The sequence below is a fragment of the Dama dama genome, chromosome 20 (assembly GCF_033118175.1).
Source record: "Dama dama isolate Ldn47 chromosome 20, ASM3311817v1, whole genome shotgun sequence".
Lineage (NCBI taxonomy): Eukaryota > Metazoa > Chordata > Mammalia > Artiodactyla > Cervidae > Dama > Dama dama.
The window spans coordinates 34,905,192-34,928,157 of NC_083700.1; the positions used below are offsets into that span (position 1 = coordinate 34,905,192).

General features: G+C 46.1%; 1 protein-coding gene across 5 annotated transcripts in view; it reads right to left on the reverse strand.

Annotated features, from left to right (window-relative positions):
• Positions 1-7,865: 7,865 nt before the first annotated feature.
• The window catches only part of ELAPOR1 (endosome-lysosome associated apoptosis and autophagy regulator 1), a 73,029-nt gene continuing 57,928 nt past the window's right edge, over positions 7,866-22,966 (reverse strand). For all 5 annotated transcript variants that reach the window (XM_061121237.1, XM_061121238.1, XM_061121239.1 and 2 more), the window contains 11 exons: positions 20,755-20,860; positions 20,361-20,498; positions 19,333-19,596; positions 16,398-16,571; positions 14,002-14,182; positions 13,595-13,691; positions 12,807-12,908; positions 10,845-10,971; positions 10,589-10,767; positions 9,689-9,854; positions 7,866-8,559 (listed from right to left, as the gene is read on the reverse strand). In XM_061121237.1, the coding sequence (XP_060977220.1) occupies positions 8,491-8,559; positions 9,689-9,854; positions 10,589-10,767; positions 10,845-10,971; positions 12,807-12,908; positions 13,595-13,691; positions 14,002-14,182; positions 16,398-16,571; positions 19,333-19,596; positions 20,361-20,498; positions 20,755-20,860 (1,603 nt within the window). In that variant the 3' untranslated portion in view covers positions 7,866-8,490. The remainder of the gene's footprint in view (positions 8,560-9,688; positions 9,855-10,588; positions 10,768-10,844; positions 10,972-12,806; positions 12,909-13,594; positions 13,692-14,001; positions 14,183-16,397; positions 16,572-19,332; positions 19,597-20,360; positions 20,499-20,754; positions 20,861-22,966) is intronic.

A 22,966-nucleotide genomic window follows, 5' to 3' on the forward strand; every position in this document is an offset into this window, starting at 1 on the left:
AGATATTGAAGTCATGTCTTGGATCTATGTGAAAATTTCTAGAACAAAGATTTCATCATATTTTAATTTTAGAACATTCAGGCCTTTACAGTGAAGTATTCTGGTTGCTGATTGGAGCCAGAGTTATCCAAAAATCTCACTGATGACAAGAGCTTTATTTGAAGGATTTGGGAATGGGTATATACTCCTCCCTGGGCTTCCCAGGTGGCGCTAGTGGTAAAGAACCCACCTGCCAATGAAGGAGATGTAAGATGCTGATTTCACCCATGGGTCTGGAAGATCCCCTGGAGGAGGGTATGGCAACCCACTTCAGTATTCTTGCCTGGAGAATCCCATGAGCAGAGGACCCTTGCAGGCTACAGTCCATAGGATCGCGAAGAGTCAGACATGACTGAAGACTTAGCATGAGCGCACACATACTTTTCTGCATCTTTCCCACTTTACCAAGAGTTGAGAGTCCCACCCTCAGTGCCCCAAAGCTAACTGTGCTAAGACCTTGGTCTTATGCCATTTGCTTGTGCACCTGTCATGAGGGTATGGCATTGCTGTCCTACTCCCCAGCAAAGCTCTGCCAAGCCAACTCTGAGGTGTAGGGCATGGCTAATACTAGTGATGGAGCTGACTAGTAGAGACTCAGGGGGAGACTTAGAGAAAGGCATTTGTCTGGGTTTGGCCCTCTAGGTTCTGCATACCAAGGATGTTAGATTTAAAACCAGTGTAAAGGAAGTGTTGAGAGCTACAGTCACTGAAGAAAGTGTGTAAGAAAACTGTCCTCAAAGGGTTGGGTTTCCTGAAATCTTCTGAGGGCAGGTCTTTGATGGGAGCTGACTGCTTTCCTGTCAGTGAAGGCAGTGCCAAAGTGTATTGTTGCTAAGTTTCAAAACAGTGATGGGTGTTCCTGAGGCTTCAGGGGCCCAGGCTGAGGGGAGGAGAGTCACTGAGCTAACACTTTAAGGACGTCATCGATATAATTGGAAGGATGACCTTAAAATTCTGATCTCTCTGAATTGGAATTTTCACCATTAGTTTTATCATTAGATTACAGACATCTAAAGTGGAAGGATGAGGAACAGTATGCCTATTCCCAAATCCTTACAGACATCTTCCTTTAAAATGCTCACTCTACCTGGTAAGTATAACAAATTAACATAATAGGATATTTCATTTATCAGCTTAGAATCACAGGATTTTTAGAGCTGGAGGTGACTTTATTTACTAGCCTAGCCCTAATTTTTTCATCCCCTTGTCCCCCATGTTTTGAAATATTTTTGTCTAATATGATTTTTTTAAAATGATTCATTTTCCATTCTTGATAATCAGCCATGTATGGCTGCCAATTAGGATTTTCTTGCAGGAAATACCTATGTTATCACACTGAATAATTCCTATCAGAAGCTAACACAGATCAACGTAAATACTTATGTTACAGAGTGATGGTGTGATTTGATACCACTTTCAAATGGGTGATTTCTATTAGACTTTAATACTGAGAATAGTTCTTGGGTGCTGCATCTGAGGACTCCAGGGTTCAAGGAACCCCTTCTACAAAATAGTTAGCCCAACTCCTTTACCTTTTGTATGAATAAACTGAGCCCCAGGGAAGTTAAGTAATGGAACCAAAGCCTGACTACTGGTAAGTATCTTGCTTGTGTATTAGTCATTCATTTGTGTCCGACTCTTTGCAACCCCGTGGGCCACCAGGCCCCTCTGTCCATGGAATTCTCCAGGCAAGAATACTGGAGTGGGTTACCATTTCCTTCTCCAGGGGCTCTTCCTGACCCAGGTATCGAACCCGGGTCTCCTGCATTGCAGGCAGATGCTTTACCATCCTAGCTACTAGGGAAGCCCAGTAAGTATCTAAGATAGTCCAATGTTTGGGCTTGTCCCTTTGTTAGCATTCCTTAGCAGAAAACAGGGCCTTGAGGAATCTGGCCAAAAAAAAAAAAAAAAGTGACTTTATCTTATAGGGCAGAAACCATTGGATATTTGCATCTTTATCTCCACAGGACCTAGCATGGCATCTTATACTCAAATGCTGTTGCATCTGACTCTGCAATCCCATGGACTATAGCCTGCCAGGATCCTCTGTTCATGGGGATTCTTCAGGCAAGAATACTGGCGTTGGTTGCCACGCCCTCCTCCAGGGGATCTTCCCAACCTAGGAATCCAGTTTCCTGCATTGGCAGATGGGTTCTTTACAACTAGCGCCACCTGGGAAGCCCCACGCCTTACACTGGTGGGTGGTACTTACTAAATCCCTGTTGAGTGAATAAGTTGCAGGGAGTTGAGTGAGGGGTTAGAAGCTTGTTACAGGTTCAGGAAACAGAATCCTAGGTGAGATAGTGCCATGGGGGTCCTGGGAAGCTTGTGGGCAGCCCTGCAGGGAGGGAGCTAGAAAAGAGGGTGGGCACCCAGGGAGAGATGCCATCTGTGGTTTTCACCAGTTCAGAGCTGGCTAACGTGGGAGGGCTCTCCTGGGCCTTGCCTTAGCGCCTCCTTGCTCTTCTGTTGCTCTTTTGGGTTTGAAGTAGAGCTTCTCAGGATTTGATATGCAAGCCTTGTCCTCTCCTCTGCTGGAAGGAAGCCTTCAATGCCTACCTGTTGCCCTCAGGAGATGTTCAAACAGAGCTTGCGAAGCCTTTCATGATCTGCCCCCTACCAACTTCTGCAATATGGTCCCTCTTTCTCTCTTGGCATTTCCCCCTCAAGCCCTGCATCCTGAGCTCTTTGTGGCTTCCCTTCCTGGCCTTGAACCTTTGTGCAAGTTCCTTCTGCCTTGAACTCTCATTTCCCCCTCCTGTTCTCCAAACTGGCTAACTCCTCCTTCCTCCTGGAATCTTTCTCTGCCACTCTCTTCACCTCTCCCCTCAGATTGGTTCAGCACCCTTCTAGGTTCTCATTGTTCAGAAAACTTGATCATATTGTCTCAGCAGGAACTGATAGCACCACCTCCAGTTCTACTGCCCACTCCCTCCCGTTAGACACACAGTAACAGGAAGTTGCTGTTGCTGTCCTTGGGCAACAAGGAGGAACCATTTAAAAATAGTAAAGGTCAGGGAGGGCTGCCTGGACAGGGAGGACTTTGATCCTGCCTCTCACTCTGTTCAAATTGGAGCGATGTGTCAATTCTCCCGTCATTCTGTATCATACTAGTGCTTAGTCACTCGGTCGTGTCCGTGTCCGACTCTGTGACCCCATGGACTGCAGCCCGCCAGGCTCCTCTATCATGGGATTTTCCAGGCGAGAATACTGCCATTTCCTCCTCCAGGGGATCTTCCCGACCCAGGGATTAAACCCAGGTCTCTTGTGTCTTCATTTGCAGGCAGATTCTTTATCACTGCACCCCCTGGGAAGCCCCTGTATCAAATTGAGAAAGCCTCAATTTCTCTGTCTCTCCAATACCCATTGTGGCTCTGTGGTTCTTAATTAAATGTCTTCTTTAAGTATTAGACCATGTCCTTAGTATCTTCTTGCCTGGTTCCCTGACAATGTGTTTCACTTCACACATTCACCCCTTCCACTCCCCCAGTCCCAGTTTCAAGCTTGGTCGTGTCTATTGCTTATTTGATACCCTGGGACACAGTACAGTCTATGGCTGAATTCATGTCAGTGAACTGCAGCACTCCCATGTGATTATTTATTCACTATTGCACCCCAGTGGGTGAGTCAGGGAGGGCTTCCCAGTGGAGTGACTTTGAAAACTGGATGGGGGTCTATCAGGTGAAAAGGAAAGCAAAAGCAGAGGCATGTGTCAAGGCGGGGAGGTATGACAGAGCTTCTGACTGAGGAACAGTGAAAATTTCAATGTGGTGAGAGCGTGTGCTGTAGAATAGGTGGCGCTAGTGGTAAAGAACCTGCCTGCCATTACAGGAGGTGTAAGAGACTATAGGTTGGGTCCCTGGGTTGAGAAGATCCCCTGGAGCAGGGCATGGCAACCCACTCCAATATTCTTGCCTGGAGAATCCCATGGACAGAGGAGCCTGGCAGGCCATAGTCCATGGGGTCACAAGGAGTCAGACACAACTGAAGGGCCTCAGCACAGCACACACATCGGATAGTGTGTGCAGTTAGGGACCATGTATACCATATTGGTAAATCTGTTCCTCACCTGTTATAGTGGGGCTAATACCTGCCTCTAGGCCTGTTCTGAGAACCAGGTGGGCAATGTTATGAAAGAACTTAGTTCAGGCTTGATACATAGAGATGCCTAATTAATGCGAGTTTCCTTTCCTACTTTCCTTCTTAGTTTAGATTTTGGACTTCCCCAGTGATTCAGTGGTTAAGAATTTCCCTGCCAACGCAGGGGACATGGGTTCAGTCCCTAGTCCAGGAAGAGTCCACATGCCACAGAGAAACTAAAGTTGTGAGTCACAGCGACTGAGCCCACGCGCCCTAGAGTCCTTCCTCTGCAACGAGAGAAGCCACTGCAATAAGAAGCCTGAGTACGCCAACTGGAGAGTAGTCCCTGCTCCCTGCAACTAGAGAAGGCCTGCATGCATCAATGAAGACCCAGTGCAGCCAAAAATAAATACAATTTAAGAGTTTAGATACTATCCTATAAGCAGGGGTAATATTTAAAATATTTAAATATTTAGGGAATTTCCTGGCAGTCCAATGGTTAAGACTTCCTTACTCTCGCTGCCAAGGGCCTGTGTCTGATCCCTGATTGGGGAACTTAAGATCCCACAGGCTGCATGGTATAGCAAAATTTAATTAACTAGTTAGCCACCTGTATAACCCAGGTTTCCCTAGTAGCTCAGTGGTAAAGAATCCGCCTGCAACACCAGAGACCAGGGTTTGATCCCTGGGTCAAGAAGATCCCCTGCAGTAGGAAATGGCAGCCCACTCCAGTGTTCTTGCCTGGAAAATCCCATGGACAGAGGAGCCTGTAGGGCTATACAGTCCATGGGGTCACAAAGAGTCAGGCACGACTTAGTGACTAAACAATAACACCACCACCCAGGTACCACCCAGTCAAAACAAATGTGGGTCACAAGCAACCAGCTGAGGGAATTCTTTCTAGGACTAAGGGCCCTCAACTGGAGTACAGCAAAGCACAGAAGCAGGAAAATCCAGCTGCACTGGGAAATGGTGGGTCCTTGGTGTCCTCTAGGATTTTATCCACATCTAGTCCATGATAATCAATACCATACCCAAATAAGCTAATTTCACCTGTCTTTGTAGGCACACTGTTATGTGGCTGGCCTCAGTGCCTCCCAAGAGAAAACTGAACTGGAGGGGAATGGAACCAACATGCTCAGTGTTTTATGTGTTCTCTTTTCCGATCCTCACCCAGTCTTGGGAGGTGAGGCATCATCAGGCGTGTTTTACTATTGTGGAAACTGAGGCTTTGATGGCTGGCTGATTCCTCAGCAGGTGGTGAGATGCTTGTAGCAGAGGTCCCTCTTGCTCCCAAGTGTGCTTTCTTCTCTGTCCCTCTGGGGTTCCAGAGTCCTCCTCTTCAGCTAAAGTTTTAAGGGCATTTACCATTTCTCACTCACTCATCCAGCTTATGTTTTAAGGGCATTTACCATTTCTCACTCACTCATCCAAACCTGTTTAAGAAAAACAACTGAAAGGTATATTTTTATTTCACAAATAAAGTATGACACGCAATACCCATCCCCTAATAAACTACAAACTCTTGTAATACAGAGTAAAAAGGAGATCCAATCAGTCTTGATGAGATAAGAATTTGGTTTCACAAAGTTGAAAAATCCATTACAAAGTCTCTGTTGTATAAATATAGTCAGTCTTATCTTCAATGTAGAGTGAGACCAAAAAAAAAAAAAAAAAAAAGTTTTGTTGGCATAAGAAATCCCCTGGTCCTTGAATACACCAGTCTTCATTTGTACTCTCAGCCAAATACAGGTGACACCTACATAATGAGACTTACATGTGTATTCTTGGACTCTAGGTAACTAAATGGGATTTATTTTTATTATTATTATTATTTCATTTATTTTTACTAGTTGGAGGCTAATTACAATATTGTAGTGGTTTTTGCCATACGTTGACATGAATCAGCCATGGATTTACATGTGTTCCCCAACCCGATCCCCCCTCCCCTAAATGGGATTTAATATTTTATCTCCTGAGCCCACTCTCCCTTCCCTAAAAGCTTGTGCAAAACACTATAGTCTTAGTTTACTAAAGGTTTTTCCCCATGTAAAATAACTCGTGTGTGTTCTAAATTTGACTATGGTAATAGGTGTACAATTCTGTGAGTATACTAAAATCTGTTGAACTGTGTGTTTTAAATGAGTGAATTGCATGGAATTTGAATTATACCTCAATAGAGCTATTAAAAAATATCTATCATGTCTAAGTTGCTAGGGGAGCAACAGATGACCCTTATAGAATATCTCAGGAGTTCCTTGCAGGATGCAGGGAATATTTGCAGAAATCAGTACACTAAGGGATATAGAAAGGAGATCTTTGAAGTATTATGATTAAGTCAGTAGAGTTTGAGGTTGCTCTAGGATCACTCAATTTCAAGATGTCAGAATAAAGAAATCAATGGGGTAGGTATTTTTTTCTGATTGATTCTAGCACAGTCTGTGTACCTTCTGTGGCCTTTGGCACAAAATAAAGTTATTTGGTGGAAAAGCAGATGCCCGGGGCATTGTTGAGACTACGGAAAACTTCAGGCTGGCACTGAGAAGCTGACTATCTGCCTCCATTGGAAGAAATTCCACCATGGCCACAGGTCCTGAGAGCCTGAGTCCCACAAGAGGAGGAAGAAATTAGGTACCAAAGAAAAGCTTCTAGATTTATTGAATCAAAGGGACTGCCTGCCTTCAGTGATGCTGTTTCTGGCCACAAGTCACAGCAGGGTTCCAGTTCTCACAGACCCTTCTATAAGACCATTGCCAGGGCAGCAGGGGCAGATCATTATGCAGCAGACAAACCATTTACAAGTGTCATCTCCAAGCTTGACCTACCAACTGGTCGCCAAATGGCCATTTGAGAAAGGAGACAGGCACAAACCATGGGCAACTGGGCCCTTGAACCAGGACATCATTCTAGCCAAATAGTGAGGGGAAGAGAATTGCCATTAGTCGAAAGAAAAAGGGAAATTAAACTCTGGCTCGGGTTTTACCATTCTAGTTAAAGCTCATCACTTACACTTGTTGTGAAAGTCAAGAAAAGAGGCAAAGAGGCCATTCACTTTACTCACCTTTAAGAACGATGCTAGCAGAAGGTGGGGCCAGAAGTCATTTTAGTTTTTTAGCACACAAAGGAAAGGAGGACAGAAGAAGGAAAAGAAAGGGGCTTGAAAGTACGGGGGTTCCCAGTTTGACAAACACCTTGTCCAACTCCCCCAGTGTTTCCTCCTTGAAAACTGATTTGGATCTACTTACTGCTGGGGCATGGGCTAGAAGTCCATGCGTTTCTTGGCCAGCCTACAGGTTGTTATTCTGAGCAGATGAACTAAGCTTAGAAGCAGGCACCATGGCCACCTCAGGTCCATCCCGTTGTGGGCTGGTTTTCCAGTGTGGCCCCATTAAAGCCTTGACCTCCTTGTATTCTTCCAAAATATAATACGCGTGTTCCCCAATATGGTCCAAGCCTTTAGATAGGGGTACTGAAGGATGAGGAATTTTCCCCACTGGCAATGTTTTGTCATTTTTGGGTAAAAGCAAATAGAGAATAAAGCTAGAACATCTGGGATTGGGGCTTACCTGGTTCCCTTTAGTGTCATAGGGAGAAGGTGGGAGGTTTAAAAAATGAAATAACGAAAAGATGATGCTAGGGGGAGAATAGATCCATCAGGGCTTTGGGCATTTTCTCAACAAACTTTTTCCTTTGGTTCCAGCGAGAACAGTTATAGCTTACTCAAGAAAAGGGAATGAAGTACCCAGTTTAAAAAACAAAATAAAACCTTCCTTTATTGCCTCTTTGTGCTTATCAAGCCTTTTCTTACCCAGGGTTTACTCATCTGGCCCCCAGCCTGTCCATTATACCAGTTGGAGCCAGTTATCCAGGAGAGATGAATCCAGGCAACCAGGAGGATGGTCCATCAGGGGATGCCAATACCCTCCTCACCCAGCCTCTCTCCCAAAAAGATCATCAGCTGAGGGCAATGATCAGGGGAAACTCCTGGCTGCTTCTGCCCTGAAATAAGAGGACAGGGGGAGTTGTTTCTGTACTTAAAAAGGGACGTACTTTTGTTCCAGAGCAATAAGAAATATGAGCAGATGAAGCTATGGCTCTGACGGCTGGTCCATTTTGGGAAACAAGATGCAAGCGAGGGAGTAATATATAGACAAAGTGTGGGTATATTTGGCAGGTTTGAGGCAAGCAGAAAGGAAGGTTTGGGTACTCTATAAAAAGAAAACAAAGATCTGGAATTCAAACTACTTCTGATAAGGCCACAATGAAGAGATTTCCAGCAGTGGGTGTTGCAGGAAGGTGGCACCCACATTGCCACAGGCTTGCAAAGTGATGTGCCCAGGTGAGGAGGCAGGTGAGGCAGGGCAGTGTCCCTCACAGGTCCATGTCTGGGCCTCCTGAGGATGTCTTCAGTGGCACCGAGTCAAACCCATCAGGAGTCCTCTGAAAGAGAGATGGTGACAGGAGCTGGCTGCTGCACATGGGCAAGTTTGGGGAACAAAGGAAAGAAATGGAAAAGAGGTGACAGAAAGAACCCTCCTGAAATTCCTGCTTTCTTCAGTGGCTTTGTGGAAACATGGACATAAGATAGTCTCTATTCTTCTTGCTCCCTTCAGTCAGTCAGAGGATGAGAAATATCTTTAAGCCCCTTGCTTTGCATCTTTGTTGAATTCTAGAAGTTCCAGAAAGACCCAAGTGTCCCAGGGTAAACTGTTCTCCCATTGGTTAAACAAAAAGCATTCAAGGTCTAAGGAGGCCAAGGGAAGGTCAGCACAAAGGGAATGAGATTCGGCCAAGGAATCACCTACCCACCTTCCTTTCCTTTTCTGTTGCTCCCCTCCCCACTCGGGTTGGATAAATTGGTCAGGGCAGCAGTGAACTGTGGGTGCTGGCAGAGTGGGGCTGCTGCAGAGGGCGATGGCCCTGGAGGAATCACTCGAATGCTCTCTGCTTGCCCCAGGCCCAGTGACAGTATGGTCTATCTCAATATTTATGAGCTTCAGACTCATTCACCCACCCATACAGAGTCAGCTCTCCCAGTTCAGAACTCTTCAAGGGTGAACAACTTAGATGAAGCTGTGACTCAGCCCCCAAAGGACAGGGGCCTGACATCCAGGGGGCAGCAGCCTCCACTGGCCAAAGGAGAGCCTCACTTCTACCAGAAGTTGATCCTAGAGGTCATCCCTTCCCATCCCTCCAAAATACAAAAAGGTTTTTGGTTTATTGTTTTGTTTTGTTTTGGGGGGACAGGGGCTGATTCTGAACCTCAACATGGATGTTTCAGTACTCCTTCTGGAAGTTAAAAGGCCCAAACAGCCCATCCACTGGAGTGCATGATGGCAGAGAAGGAGCCTTGTGCAGAGCAGTCTTGGGCCTCAGGGGAAAAAGTGTTTGTGTGAAAATACAGAAGACAGAAGCCAGGATTCTCAAGGCGGGAGGATAGAAGAGCATAGAGGGTAGGGAGCAGAACAGTGGTCCCTAAACAGTGTGGGGGGGGGGGTCTCAGTGTCCTAGGACTGATGTCTTCTCCTGGCCTCCAGGGTGACCTCAGTGCACTGGCCATCCTCCCTACCTTGGAGGTAAATGATTTGATTTTCCCAAAGAGTGACTTTTTGCTGGTAAAGATGAGGTCATCCTCCACGTCCTCGCCTTCCATGATGGCACAGCTGTCGGCGGCTGGCAGGTCACAGTCCTTGAGGGTAGCGTTCATCACCAGCTTGGAGTACTTGTACTCTAGTCTATGAGACAAGGGAATGGGGAAGACAAGACACCAAACTGTAATAAAAGGAAAAGGAGAAAGGTTGGGCTAAAAGGAGATATTCCCTTACCATGGGTGATGGAACTGAAACATAGCAAAATGGTATTAGGCTGGGGATTTGGCTAGGGAATCTGATTCCCAAGTAAGGCATCTTTCCCCTTAAATCTAGGTGTTTCTGTGATCTCAAAGCTGAATAGAAATCATGAAACTGTAAAACCATTTTTATCATTAATAATAGCAAGTTAAGAATTCTCTTTGCATTTCTTTTGAGATCTAACAGCTTTTCGTAGACTGCCATGTGGTATCATCCCTGTTTAGGAGTTAAGATGTGTATGTGTCTGCTGAGTCACTTCAGTCGTGTCTGACTCTTTGTGACCCTCTGGACTCTAGCCTGCCAGGCTCCCTTGTCCATGGGATTCTCCAGGCAAGAATACTGGAGTGGGTTGTCATGCCCTCCTCCAGGGGATCTTCCTGGAGGAACTGAACCCATGTCTCCTGCATGGCAGGCAGATTCTTTACTGCTGAGCCACCAGGGAAGCCCCTAGGAGTCAGGATAACCAAGGCATATACTGGATGAGTGGCTCAACAAGCCTCTGGCCAAAGTCATAGGGACTGTGGCCAATACCAAAGAGCAGCGCTATGAATTTATACTCTCAGATACTCTCCTCCCAGCTCAATGATCCAGCCCTGGCCATCCCCAAACCCATCACGTACTTTTGATTCTTTTTCCAAAAGTAACAGGTCAAGACAGTGAGCAGGATGGCGGTGCAGGTCCCTGCGGAGATGCCCACTTTCAGCCAAAAGTCTATCGTTTTGCAGATGGTGACTCTCTGCTCAGGCAGGGAGATGCCACCAGAACACAGCTTTGGTTCTCGCCACACGTAAGTAGTCTTCTGTTGGGGAGAAAAACAAGGAACTCAGATATCACACTTACCTGTCTCCTGGGAAGTCCCCAAGCAGAGACGCCTACCTGGATGCCAGCCACACAGCTGCTGACGATAGCATGGTAGTCGGCAGTTGAGCAGAGGGGGCAAGCGGCCATGCTCTCCCACAGGAAGTGGAAGTTACAGCCATCACAGGTCCCATCGGAGCACGTACTAACAGAGCAGAAAGGAGACGTGAGTGCACGCTCGCTGGACTGTTGGGAAGCTCTGGCTGGAGTCCCATCATTTCAGAAATTGCCTGACCTGTCTTCTCCTTGTCAAACTGTCAGTCCCATCGTGATCCTTCCAACTAGTTCTTAGCCTTAGTTTTGCTCTCTGATTTCCCTGATGATAAGAGGCCTTTCCAGCCTTCATCAGGGCCCCCACCCTCTGCCCGTATGTTTCTGCCAACATCAGATGAGAACTCATGTAAGCAGTCTGGGCTCTAGCACAGTTACCCAGCTAAGCCCTCAGAAGCTCCTGTTCTCCCCACGGACATGGGATGTTTTGCAAAAGTCACCTTTTCTTTCTTTCATTTCACTTTTTCTTTCGTTTTAAAGTTTTTATTTTCTATTGGGTTATAGCCGATTAACAAACAATGCTGTAAGAGTTTCAGGTGAACAGTGAAGGGACTCAGCCACACGTGTACATGTGTCCATTCTTCCCAAACTCCGTCCAGCCTGCCACATAACATTGGGCGGAGTTCCCTGAGCTGTGCAGTAGGACCTTGTAGGTTATCCATTTTACATACAGCAGTGTGTAGAGCTTCCTGTGGAGCACTGGGTGTGAGGGGCCAGTGTTCGGGAATGAACTTCAGGTCCCTGCTATCTGCAATGTACTTTAATGTTTGCAACGAGAACAGTGACCATACACTTTGATACCACTGCTGGGTCACAGTGTGTCTCTTGGCTTCCCACCTCCCTGACCAGTCATTGCCTAGCAGCAGCATTTTCCAAACCGTCTTCCTCAAGACATGGGTACCCTCAAGATGTTAGTGTTATGTGAAAAGAGGAAGGTAGGGGGAAAGGTTGTTATTGTTGTTTAGTTGGTGAGTCATGTCTGATTCTGTCGCAGCCCCATGGACTGTGGCCCACTGCTCTCCTCTGTCCATGGGGTATCCCAGGCAGGAGTACTGGAGTATGTTGCCATTTCCTTCTCCAGGGGATCTTCCTGGAGAATTGAACCCTCATCTCCTTCATTGGCAGGCAGATTCTTTACCACTGACCCACCAGGGAAGCCTGGGGGAAAGGGTAATGTAATCAAATTAGTTCAAGAGTCCTTGATTTAGTGCCCTTGGCTATTACATTCAGAATTGGGTCTTTGGCTGTAGAGAGATTCCTAGGATTCCCTAACATTTACTAATTTGATAGTAGGAAGGATCTATTATCTCGTTGAGTTTCCCTGGTGGCTCAGATAGTAAAGCACCCACCTGTAGTGTGGGAGACCCTGCAGGGGTCCATCCCTGGGTTGGGAAGGTCCCTTGGAGGAGGTTATGTCAACCCACTCAAGTATTCTTGCCTGAAGAATCCCCATGGACAGAAGAGCCCGGTGGGCTACAGTCCATGGGGTCACAAAGAGTGACTGAGCGACTAAGCACATTATCTCATTATCTTGTCTCATTATCTCATTTAATCCTCATAACACCCCCCTGAAGGAATTTATTATTATCCCCATTTTGCAAATAAAGAAGAAGAGGCCTAGATAAGATAAGAACTATATCCATAACAGAGCTGGCAAGTATAGGAGGGAAATTGAATCTGGCCCTCAGCCCGAGCCATTAATCACTCTGCTACGCAACTGCCCGCAGGCTCTAGAGAGTGAGGGTAGCTTCTACTCTTCTGCTCCATCCTTGACATCTAAAGATCGAGGGTTTGGAGCCATGACTGTGTCCCCAAGAGCCCATTAATGGAGCTCAGACAATTTTCTCTTTTGCTCTTCTTCAGTAATCTCTGTTTGGTTCTTGGGATGGAGTGATGTCAAAGAAGGGAGACTGTGTCACATCCCTTTACCTTGGCAGTGACAGACTCCCAGGAGCAGGCTTGAGTGGACTGCATCTGACTCGGATGGTGGTGGATCTCCCAGAGCTGCAAGACTGGGTCACATCATTGGACCTGCAGAGCAAACAACCCCCATGGGGAAAGGAGTCACTCACTGGTGCCATTGGAGAGCTGCTAAGTGAAGTCAGCATGGAACAGACACCTGGCTGGGGAAGGCTGGTGTGACACATAGGAGAGAGTGGGGGGGTCAGGGAGATCTGGTCAAGGGGAAATGCACTGGTCTAGGAAAGGCTGTCCCGTGCTCAGTTGCGCAGGCATGTCTGATTCTTCAGCGACCTCATGGACTGTTGCCCACCAGGCTCCTCTGTCCATGGGATTTCCCAGGCAAGAATACTGGAGTGGGTTGCCATGCCCTCCTCCAGGGCATCTTCCCAACCCGGGGATCAAACCTACTGTCTTCTGTGTCTGCTGCATTGCAGGTGGACTGTTTACCACTGAGCCACCGGGGAAGTGCTAGGAAAGGCTAGCAGATGCATTAACACCGGAATCTCCCTAGGCGGGATGGGTTGTCCACCTGAATTCATCCAATATTTCTCGGTGCCACCAGGGGCACACCTGCCCCAGTAATACCCAAGTAGCTGGGCTGGGGTACTCTCAACCTTTAGAGCTCTCTGCTGGGCGGGTCTGCTAGATCTTGTTCTGGCTTGATAAGCAGCAGGTGGCTAAAGAGGGAGGGATGCCACAGAGATTGCTGAGAAGCCCTGAGTTTCACTTGCATTAGCCTGGCCTCTCATTTTCACCTATAAAAGAAGATCACGTCCGGTATTCCCAGGGACTCCGGGTGGAAAAGTTCAGCTGGGGAGGTGATGCCATCCAGAGTCATATCTGTTGTCACCCCTGCCAAATTAGAGCTCCTAATTAGTTCTCACTAGTAGCATTTAGCTGGCAACCACTTCAGTTCTTCCAATACCTGTTCACATCCCACCTTCCTTCCTCTCGTCACATCCCTGAGTGGCTCAGGAGAGGGCAAACCAAAGGTTTATCAGTGGCCCCAGGGGCCCTTGGTACCCCAGGATGGAATGGGAAACAGAGGTTGGGAGGTTGGGCCCCTCACCTGGGGCCTTTTAGCTCAGAGTCTGGGAGCCTCATTCACTCTCTCTGCACACAGACACATATTCAAACAGGTGAGAAAGACTGAGTTACTCACCGATAAGCCGGTCTGCGAGGCTGACAGGCTGCGAGGACACCCCAGCCTTGTAGCCTGTCACCTCTGGGGGAATGATGACTGCCTGGCACACGTAGGCTGTGATGGGTTTGGAGAAACCTGACTCACCCTCGGGGATCCGGAGGTCGGTGACATTGTCAGTGCACACGGACATTTTCTTACCCTGGGCAGGGGGTGCAGGAGGAAGTGGGAGAGAATGAGTGATCACAGAAGAACTCCCGAGGGAACAGGAAACAGTTTTTCTACATTTAAGACTTTAGCCTTCTAAGAGCATGCTGCAGTGGAATGATTCATCCCCGTTCTAATTACAAGACAGATTTTAAAAGATAAAAAAAGCTAAGAATAAGGTAGGTGTCCTAGTTTCTGGAACTCTGGCCCAGAGATCCCCAGTCTTTTATTTCCTTGGAATCATCCTGGAGCCCCTTATGAGCAGGGTTGTGATGGTGGCAAACTGATTGGCAGATCTAATCTACCAGCCTACCAGTTAAGGGCCTTCCTTATCCTAGCCAGATTTCTAGGCAGATCCTGAAATGTGTAACTGATCTCATGAAACTGATTTGGGCATCTGGCCTGCTTCCCATTCACTTTCTGTGTCTTCCTTGGAGCTGTGATTCTACCATACTTATCTTGGGAGAGGAAATGGCAACCCACTCCAGCATTGTCGCCCAGAAAATTCCATGGACAGAGGAGCCTGGTGGGCTACAGTCCATGGGGTCGCAAAGAGTCAGACAAGACTGAGTGACTAACACTTTTTTTTCTTTTCTTGGGAGGACTTTCCAGAGTGTCCTGGGGGTTAAAACAAACCAGATAACCAGCCTTCTCGCTGCCTTGAGGTAGAACATCTAGGACCAATTGGAACCTATTCCATTTAAAAATATTTATCAGCAAAAGAAAGACCGCTTCTCCTCCAGTCTGTAACAACACAAACTCTATAGAGTAGAACTCAGGAAAACAGTGGGAACTGGACTCCTTCCTTGAGATTTTGTAATAGAAGAAATATTGAGATATTTTTCCTTCAAAATCCTTAAAATTTACAGAAGATGAATTATGACTTATTTGCTAATATAAGGTCATTTGTTCAATATTTTAAATTGAAGTGGACTAAGCATTTAGAATGTAGGATTTTCAAAATGATAAATTTAATTAGAAGTAGACCCAAGTTGCTAAATCTGGTGTCTTACTTTATTTTCAAGATTGTAAGAAACAGAATAGGAACGTGAGAACAGAAAGGTATCTTTACATTATATAAGAATAAGGGAGCAAAGAAAATAAAACTCACAGACTCCAAATTCCCATCTTTTCTCTCCCAACTCACTGAATGAACCTTTTGCTACATGGGCCTTGCTTTAATTAGTCTCCAGTTCCCAAGTTATCACTAACTGTCACTTCAGAGCCTTTCTTTTAACTTCTTCAAAGACTTTTTAAAAACGGGAAAGAGACATTTGTCTCTAATCTTTACAGATAGTTTATTTCTTGGCATGTTCTCTCTAAAAACACAAACCAGCTATTTTGCATGCTGCAGAAGATGGGCAGAAGCTGTGTGGTGTAAAGGCCTTACCTCTACACAGAGTCACAGATTAAATGCTCAAGATGCTGTTTATTTTGCAACATTTGAAACTAACTTTCCAACCACTGATCATGGCTTGTTAGTAATTTAGTCAAGTGCAGTGGTGGTGTGATTACCCTTTACAAATATTTCCACCTTTTAAATTTGCATCCAAAATATTTGCGGCATCCTGAAATGCTAATGGTAACATGTAGTGTCAGCAAAGAGACATGTAGATGAAATTATGAGTAGTTTATTTTATCCAGCTTCTAGAAAACAAAAGACAGGTGTCATGATTTCTGAAGACTACTTTTTTAAGGAAAAAAATCTTTCTCCTGCATAGTTGTTTTTTTTTTTTTAATCAAAGTATAGTTGATACAGGAGTATAGTTTTTATATAATCATTTTGAGGGAATAAAGGTCAGGGAGGAGTTAATGTACAACTTATTCTATTTTATTTAAGTAATTAACTTATTTTGGCTGTGCTGTGCAGCTTGTGGGATCTTAGTTCCCTGACCAGGGATCGAACCCTGGCCCCAGCAGGAAACATACCAAGTCTTACCCACTGGACTGCCAAGGAATTGCCCACACGTTATTTTATTTAATTTAGTTTTTAATTCCCCTCACCTGATTTTAAACACGTTCATTTTCCTAAATGTTTATAATCCAAATGATTTTATCTTAGAGGAGAAAGTCCTCAGGAAGAATAATAATCATTTGAAAATCTCTGAATCTGCCCCATCCGCTGCTATCTGGACCTCCCACGTCCTCTGGCCGCTGATTCGCTGGCGCACCCTTTCCGTTCCCACGCCGTCAGCACCTATGCAGCTTACCTGATTTCCGCAGAGACTGAGGGTAAAGTGGTGGAAGTATTTCAGCCCTTTGGAAGTGAAGCTTGGCCCTCCAGCCAGAGAGACGGTGTTTTCCAAAGCCAAGAAGTTGTACTCGAAAGTCCTGGTCGAAGTGCTGACCGAGAAGGTACAGTCATTGTAGCACAGGGAGTGGATCTGAGGGGAGAGGGGTCCATCAGGCTGGCTTCACAGGCAGGGCCTCAAGGGGGCCCGTGGAGAGCGGCACCACTCACCCCAGCCTGGTCCAGCCCAGGCAGGGGGAGAGAAGAGGAAGTGTGGATTGGGGTGGGCATTGAAAGATCTGAAACAGGAGCTAGGGAGGCTGTGTGCATCTTGCCATTCCAGTATTAGCATATATATGATGTATAAACCTCTCATTTTTCGGTAGGTAGTTGGATCAGATTCTGTACCTTGTTCCTATGCCTGGATTATAAAACTCCCTCAAGATACAAGATAGCCCTTCTTACGTTCAAGCAGAAAACAGCACTAGGCACTCACCTAGAGCCAGACATCCTGGGATGTGAAGTCAAGAGGGCCTTAGGAAGCATCACTATGAACAAAGCTAGTGGAGGTGATGGAATTCCAGTTGAACTATTTCAAATCTTAAAAGATGATGCTGTGAAAGTGCTGCACTCAATATGCCAGCAAATTTAGAAAACTCAGCAGTGGCCACAGGACTTGAAAAGGTCAGTTTTCATTCCAATCTCTAAGAAAGGCAATGGCAAAGAATGCTCAAACTACCATACAATTGCACTCATCTCACACACTAGTAAAGTAATGCTCAAAATTCTCCAAGCCAGGCTTCAGCAATATGTGAACTGTGAACTTCCAGATATTCAAGCTGGATTTAGAAAAGGCAGAGGAACCAGAGATCAAATTGCCAACATCTGCTAGATCATTGACAAAGCAAGAGAGTTCCAGAAAAACATCTACTTCTACTTTATTGACTGTGCCAAAGCCTTTGACTGTGTGGATCACAATAAACTGTGGAAAATTCTGAAAGAGATGGGCATACCATACCACCTGACCTGCCTCTTGAGAAACCTGTATGCAGGTCAGGAAGCAACAGTTAGAACCGGACATGGAACAACAGACCGGTTCCAAATAGGAAAAGGAGTACGTCAAGGCTGTATGTTGTCACTGAGCTTATTTAACTTATATGCAGACTACGTCATGAGAAACGCTGGGCTGGAGGAAACATAAGCTGGAATCAAGATTGCCGGGAGAAATACCAATAACCTCAGATATGCAGATAATATCACCCTGATGGCAGAAAGTGAAGAATTAAAGAGCCGCTTGATTGAAAGTGAAAGAGGAGAGTGAAAAAGTTGGCTTAAAGCTCAACATTCAGAAAACTAAGATCATGGCATCTGATCCTATCACTTCATGGCAAATAGATGGGGAAACAGCGGAAACAGTGGCAGACTTTATTTTTGGGGGCTCCAAAATCACTGCAGATGGTGACTGCAGCCATGAAATTAAAAGACTTACTCCTTGGGAGAAAAGTTATGACCAACCTAGATAGCATATTAAAAAGCAGAGACGGTACTTTGCCAACAGAGGTCTGTCTTGTCAAGGCTATGGTTTTTCCAGTAGTCATGTATGGATGTGAGAATTGGACTATAAAGAAAGCTGAGCACTGAAGAATTGATGCTTCTGAACTATGGTGTTGGAGAAGACTCTTGAGAGTCCCTTGAACTGCAAGGAGATCCAACCAGTCCACCCTAAAGGAAATCAGTCCTGGGTGTTCATTGGAAGGACTGATGTTGAAGCTGAAACTCCAGTACTTTGGCCACCTGATGCAAAGAGCTGGCTCATTTGAGAAGGCTGTGATGCTGGGAAAGATTGAAGGTGGGAGGAGAAGGGGACGAGAGAGGATGAGATGGTTGGATGGCATCACTGACTCAATGGACATGAGTTTGAATAAACTCCAGGAGTTGGTGATGGACAGGGAGGCCTGGCGTGCTGCAGTCCCTGGGGTAGCAAAGAGTCAGACACGACTGAGTGACTGAACTGAACTGAAGTGGAAGAAGGGTGCCCAGGATGGCAGAAGAGAAGCTACAAGTCTGTCCACCCTCCCCCACTTAAAATTCACTGACCCTCAGATTCCTTTTTCCAAGGCTCTTTATAGGAAACTGAACCATAAACCCCTTTCTTGCTCATTTTAAGGTCCTCATGTGTTAATGGCCTCACACAACTGTCAATCCCTCCCTTTACAGCAGAAGAGGCTGGGGGCAGGAAGTTTGTGGCAAGAGTCCAGGGAGTCCCAGTGAGGTGGCCAGGGATCTGCAGGACTGCCGCGCTTACTGCACAGCTGAACTGAGCAATGTCTGCAGACTGCGTGGTGTCTTACAAGTGTGTAGCCACTGGGTTGTGATCAGTAAAATACAAGTTCATTGAAAAGCATTAATGAATAACTAAGAACTTCTGGTCACAGGATTCACTTTCTCAGATTCAGAAAATGCCTGGGGCAACAGCACTGGAAGAGGAGACAGCAATGACCCAGCAAAGGTGGGTTACCATTCCCAAGAGCGGGGGAGCAAATTCCTTTGATAACAAGCTGGAAAGAAGTAGGCTGAATTTGAGCCACAAGTCCCATTACTGCTTCCCTTTGGGTCTCTGCACAGATGCCAAATAACCCACTGGACCAGAGGGCCACAGATCTCCATTACCCATCACCTGAAGATGAGACTTGTCGCTGACTGAGACCCAGACCCTGAAAACCAACCAGTACAAGCTGAGAACTCTCCTTCTATGGTCACACCCTGGATGGGTTTCCTCTAGGACTCTAACCTGGGAATGTACTAGGGGGAGTGCTTGGGTATCAGCCCTTTAAGAACACCACCCAGGACCTGGCACCATCTGAGCTGGCCCATTCAGAGACGCAAAGTTAGGATGCTTAGCCAACTACTGGCACCTTGTTGCTCTTGGTCCCTGGACCACAGGGCATGCAGGCCTGGGCGCCATAAGGCTGGTGGGCTTTCAGGATCGTGTTAGGGGGACAGGAGTGGCAGGTTCCTGAATCCCGATCAATATAGTAGCCAGCAGGACAAGAGGTGCAGGAGGAGCCCATGTCAGAGGCTTCTAGGGCACACGGACGGCAGTAGGAAGCCACCCCGTCCATGACATTGGTGACGTTGATGGAGTAGATCTTGGCGACATCATTGGTGTACTTTCTTCCCTGGAAACAAAGACAAAAGGGGAGAGTGAGCTTGGCCTGCCTCGGCCTGAGAGGTAGCAACTGAGTGCTCTGGAAATAACAGAGTATGACTTAATCTTTTTTATCCTGTGATACTTGAGAAAAATCTTTAGAAGTACCCTGTTCTTTCTACTCACCTAACAGTATCTTTTAACGTGCATTTTTTGTCATTTTAAAGTAAGGACTGAACAATTTAGATGATGTATAAAAATATTCAGTACCATGGGGAAACATGTAGTAGGTATTCATATTTTTCAAAAAGCAGATTTTTCCCCTTATAAAAGAAAAAAAGTATTTATAGAGAAATAAAGACTATATAGAAGATACTCCATATGGTAACTGGGTTATCTCTGGGCAGTAGGATTATGGGTGGTTTTCTTCTTTTTGCTTATTTCTAAGTTTTCTTCCAGTGAACTTACATTACTTAGAGTTAAGATGATAAAACCAGAGTTATTATTATTAAAGCAAGAACAAGACTGAACAGGGTACACCAGGTCAGGTACCACATATGTCCTCAGGACAGGTCTCCTGAGGAGGGACAGGTAATTTTAGGAGTTTCCAGGGTCATTTGGACAAGGCTGGATGCTCCTCAGGGGCTGGCATAGGCAGTTCTCTGCTTGAGTCCTTACAAGTCTTCTAATCACTGGATTCTGAAGCTCAACCGCATACTTAAGCTAAGGTAGGAATCCTTCCAGGTTAGGAGGTCTCTCTGGGCGCGGAGCATCTGAGGAAGGGGAGGAGCTTACTGTCTCATGGAAAGTTGTCCTCTGGAAGGCCCAGGTGAAGCTCATGGTAGCGTTCTCCTCGATGATGTAGGTATAGGACTGTTTGCCTTTGGAACCTTTCCACGTCTCCACAGGACTGTTGGTCCTAGAATTCACACCCTGAACCCAAGACAGACAAATGAAGAAGGCGTGATGGCTGGGCAACTGTGGGGAGAGGGTGCCCATACCGCTGCCATCCTGGGGGCCATCACAGTGGGCTAGACCCATGTTAAATGGTGCAGTCCCTGACAAATAGTTGGGCTCCTTGTCTGCAAAATCACTGTAAGCAGCGGTGTCAGTTATGTTGATGCACCAACAGGGCAGAGGGGCCAACCTTCCCGGAAGCCCCAAGGCGGACAAAGGAAGGAAAACATACCACCATGAAGTAGAGCTCGCAGTTCACAGAACAGATGGTCTCAAAGACAAACGTGATTCTGGCCACCTCTTTGTTCTCTGTGTCTGCCATCACTGACTGTGGAGGTCTGTGGGGCAGAAATCAAAAGTCGGTTCCAGGGGCCAGACAGTGCTTAGTGAAGAGATCAGATGGCAGCAAAGGGTCTGCTGGGGGACAGGATTAAGTTCTGAGTATGTTGGAAAGAACATGAACTAAATCCAATTCTATCATCCTAGCTGTCTGACCTTGATCTAGCTAAACTGTACCTTTCTTATCTGTAAAAAGGTGATAATATCTTTCTTATTTACCTCCCATCATTATGCGTGCTAAGTCGCTTCACTCATGTCTGACTCTTAGTGACCCTATGGACTGTAGCCTACCAGGCTCCTCTGTCCATGGGATTCTCTTGGCAAGATACTGGAATGGGTTGCCATGCCCTCCTTCAGGGGATCTTCCCAAACCAGGGATTGAATGTCTCTTGCATTTCCTGCATTGGCAGGTGGGTTCTTTACCACTAGTGCCATTGGGAAGCCCATCATTGTGGTGTGATCCAAAGGCATAACAGATGCGGAAGTACTTTCTAAAATGCTGAATAGCCTTGCTAGCAGAGTGCGGGCTCCAGTCCCATTGAATTAGAATCTGCAGCCTAATATGATCCCCAGGTGATCCATGTGCATGTTAAAGTTGAAGAAGGACCACTAGCATAAGACATCAATTGTCTACACTCACTCAGCAGTTCAAACCCCCTCCCCATCTCCACCTGAACTATGGGGGTTTTGCCCTGGTCAAATGAGCAGGTACTTCAATTCATAGCTTTTTTAGCAAAGTTCTCAGCCTGGTCCTTCTTTGGGCAAAGAGAGAGCCATGTCTGATAGGTGGGGATGGCAGGGTGGGGCGAGTAGGGTTAGAAAATGCTTTACTACTATCATCATATTTGCAAATTGAAAAGTAGTTTGGTGAGTGTTATCTCCCAAGAGTCTAAGAAATTTGCTTCCCTCAGAAACATAAGATATAGCTGTTCAGCTCTGAGTAATGTAAATGAAGGGAAGGGAACCTAATACCTTTCGAGCAAGTACTGTGGCTGAGCACTGTGCCTGGGATGGAAGGAGGGAGCTTGAAGGAGGGAATGGAGAAGCCAGATTGGCAATAGGGATGCTGATTCAGGGGTTCCCCCTCATCTTTAAAGCACATGCAGGCAGAAGAGTTCACCTGGGCTTTGAAAACCCATTTGTGGCTTTCTCTTTGGCTCTGGGCACGTGATTGACTTCTGAGGACCTCCAGTTCCCAGCTACTGTCCACTCAGTGGTGTGAACTGATGGGCTGGAAGAATCATCTCCATTTGAAGTTAGGCCAAAACCACAGACTGTCAATCCCTTTGTTTTACAGACAAGGAGCCCAAAGCCTAAAGGGGCACAGTGGCTTCCCCAAGCTCACCAGGCCAGTAAGTGGCAAAATTCAAGCGCCCTGTCTTTTAGTCTAGTTTTCCTTATACTGGACCACTCTGCCTGTAGTGGCTTTTTTAATGGCAAACAAACTGCTTGTTATCCTAAGTGTTGTTGGGAGATGGGGATAAATATAACAACAAGAGCAATCCCTCCCAGGGACTTCACTGGTGGTCCAGTGGTTAAGAAGCCACCTTGCGATACAGGGACACAGTCCAACCTTTGGGAACTAAGATCCCACATATTGTGGAGCAACTGAGCCCACATGCTGCAACTACTCAAGCCCAGGCGCCGCAACCAGAGAGTCTGTGCACCACAATGAGAGAGCCCACGTGCCACAACTAAGACCCAATGCAGCCAAAAATAAATAAATAAAACCAATCTTCTTGTCCCATTGAAAGATGAACTATCTATGGGCACTTCTGGCCCTATTTTTTACAGGTTTTAAAATCTTATCTGATACTTTGAGGAGGAAGAATTTGAATAGAATGGGGCCAAATGGTAGGAAAAGCTAGATGGGATGGGAGAACAGTAGGTAATCAATGTGGGCAGCAACTAAGAACGTGTCAGCATTCAGGTTAACTTTATCAGACCATTACTGTGGTCTCCTCTGTTCTTTTCTTGTTTTTTAGACTGTTTTTTTTTCTTTAATTTTTTAAAATTTTTATTTGTTTATTAATTTTGGCTGGACCTTACAGCATGTGGGATCTTAGTTCCCCAACCAGGGAACTGAACCTGTATCCCCTGCACTG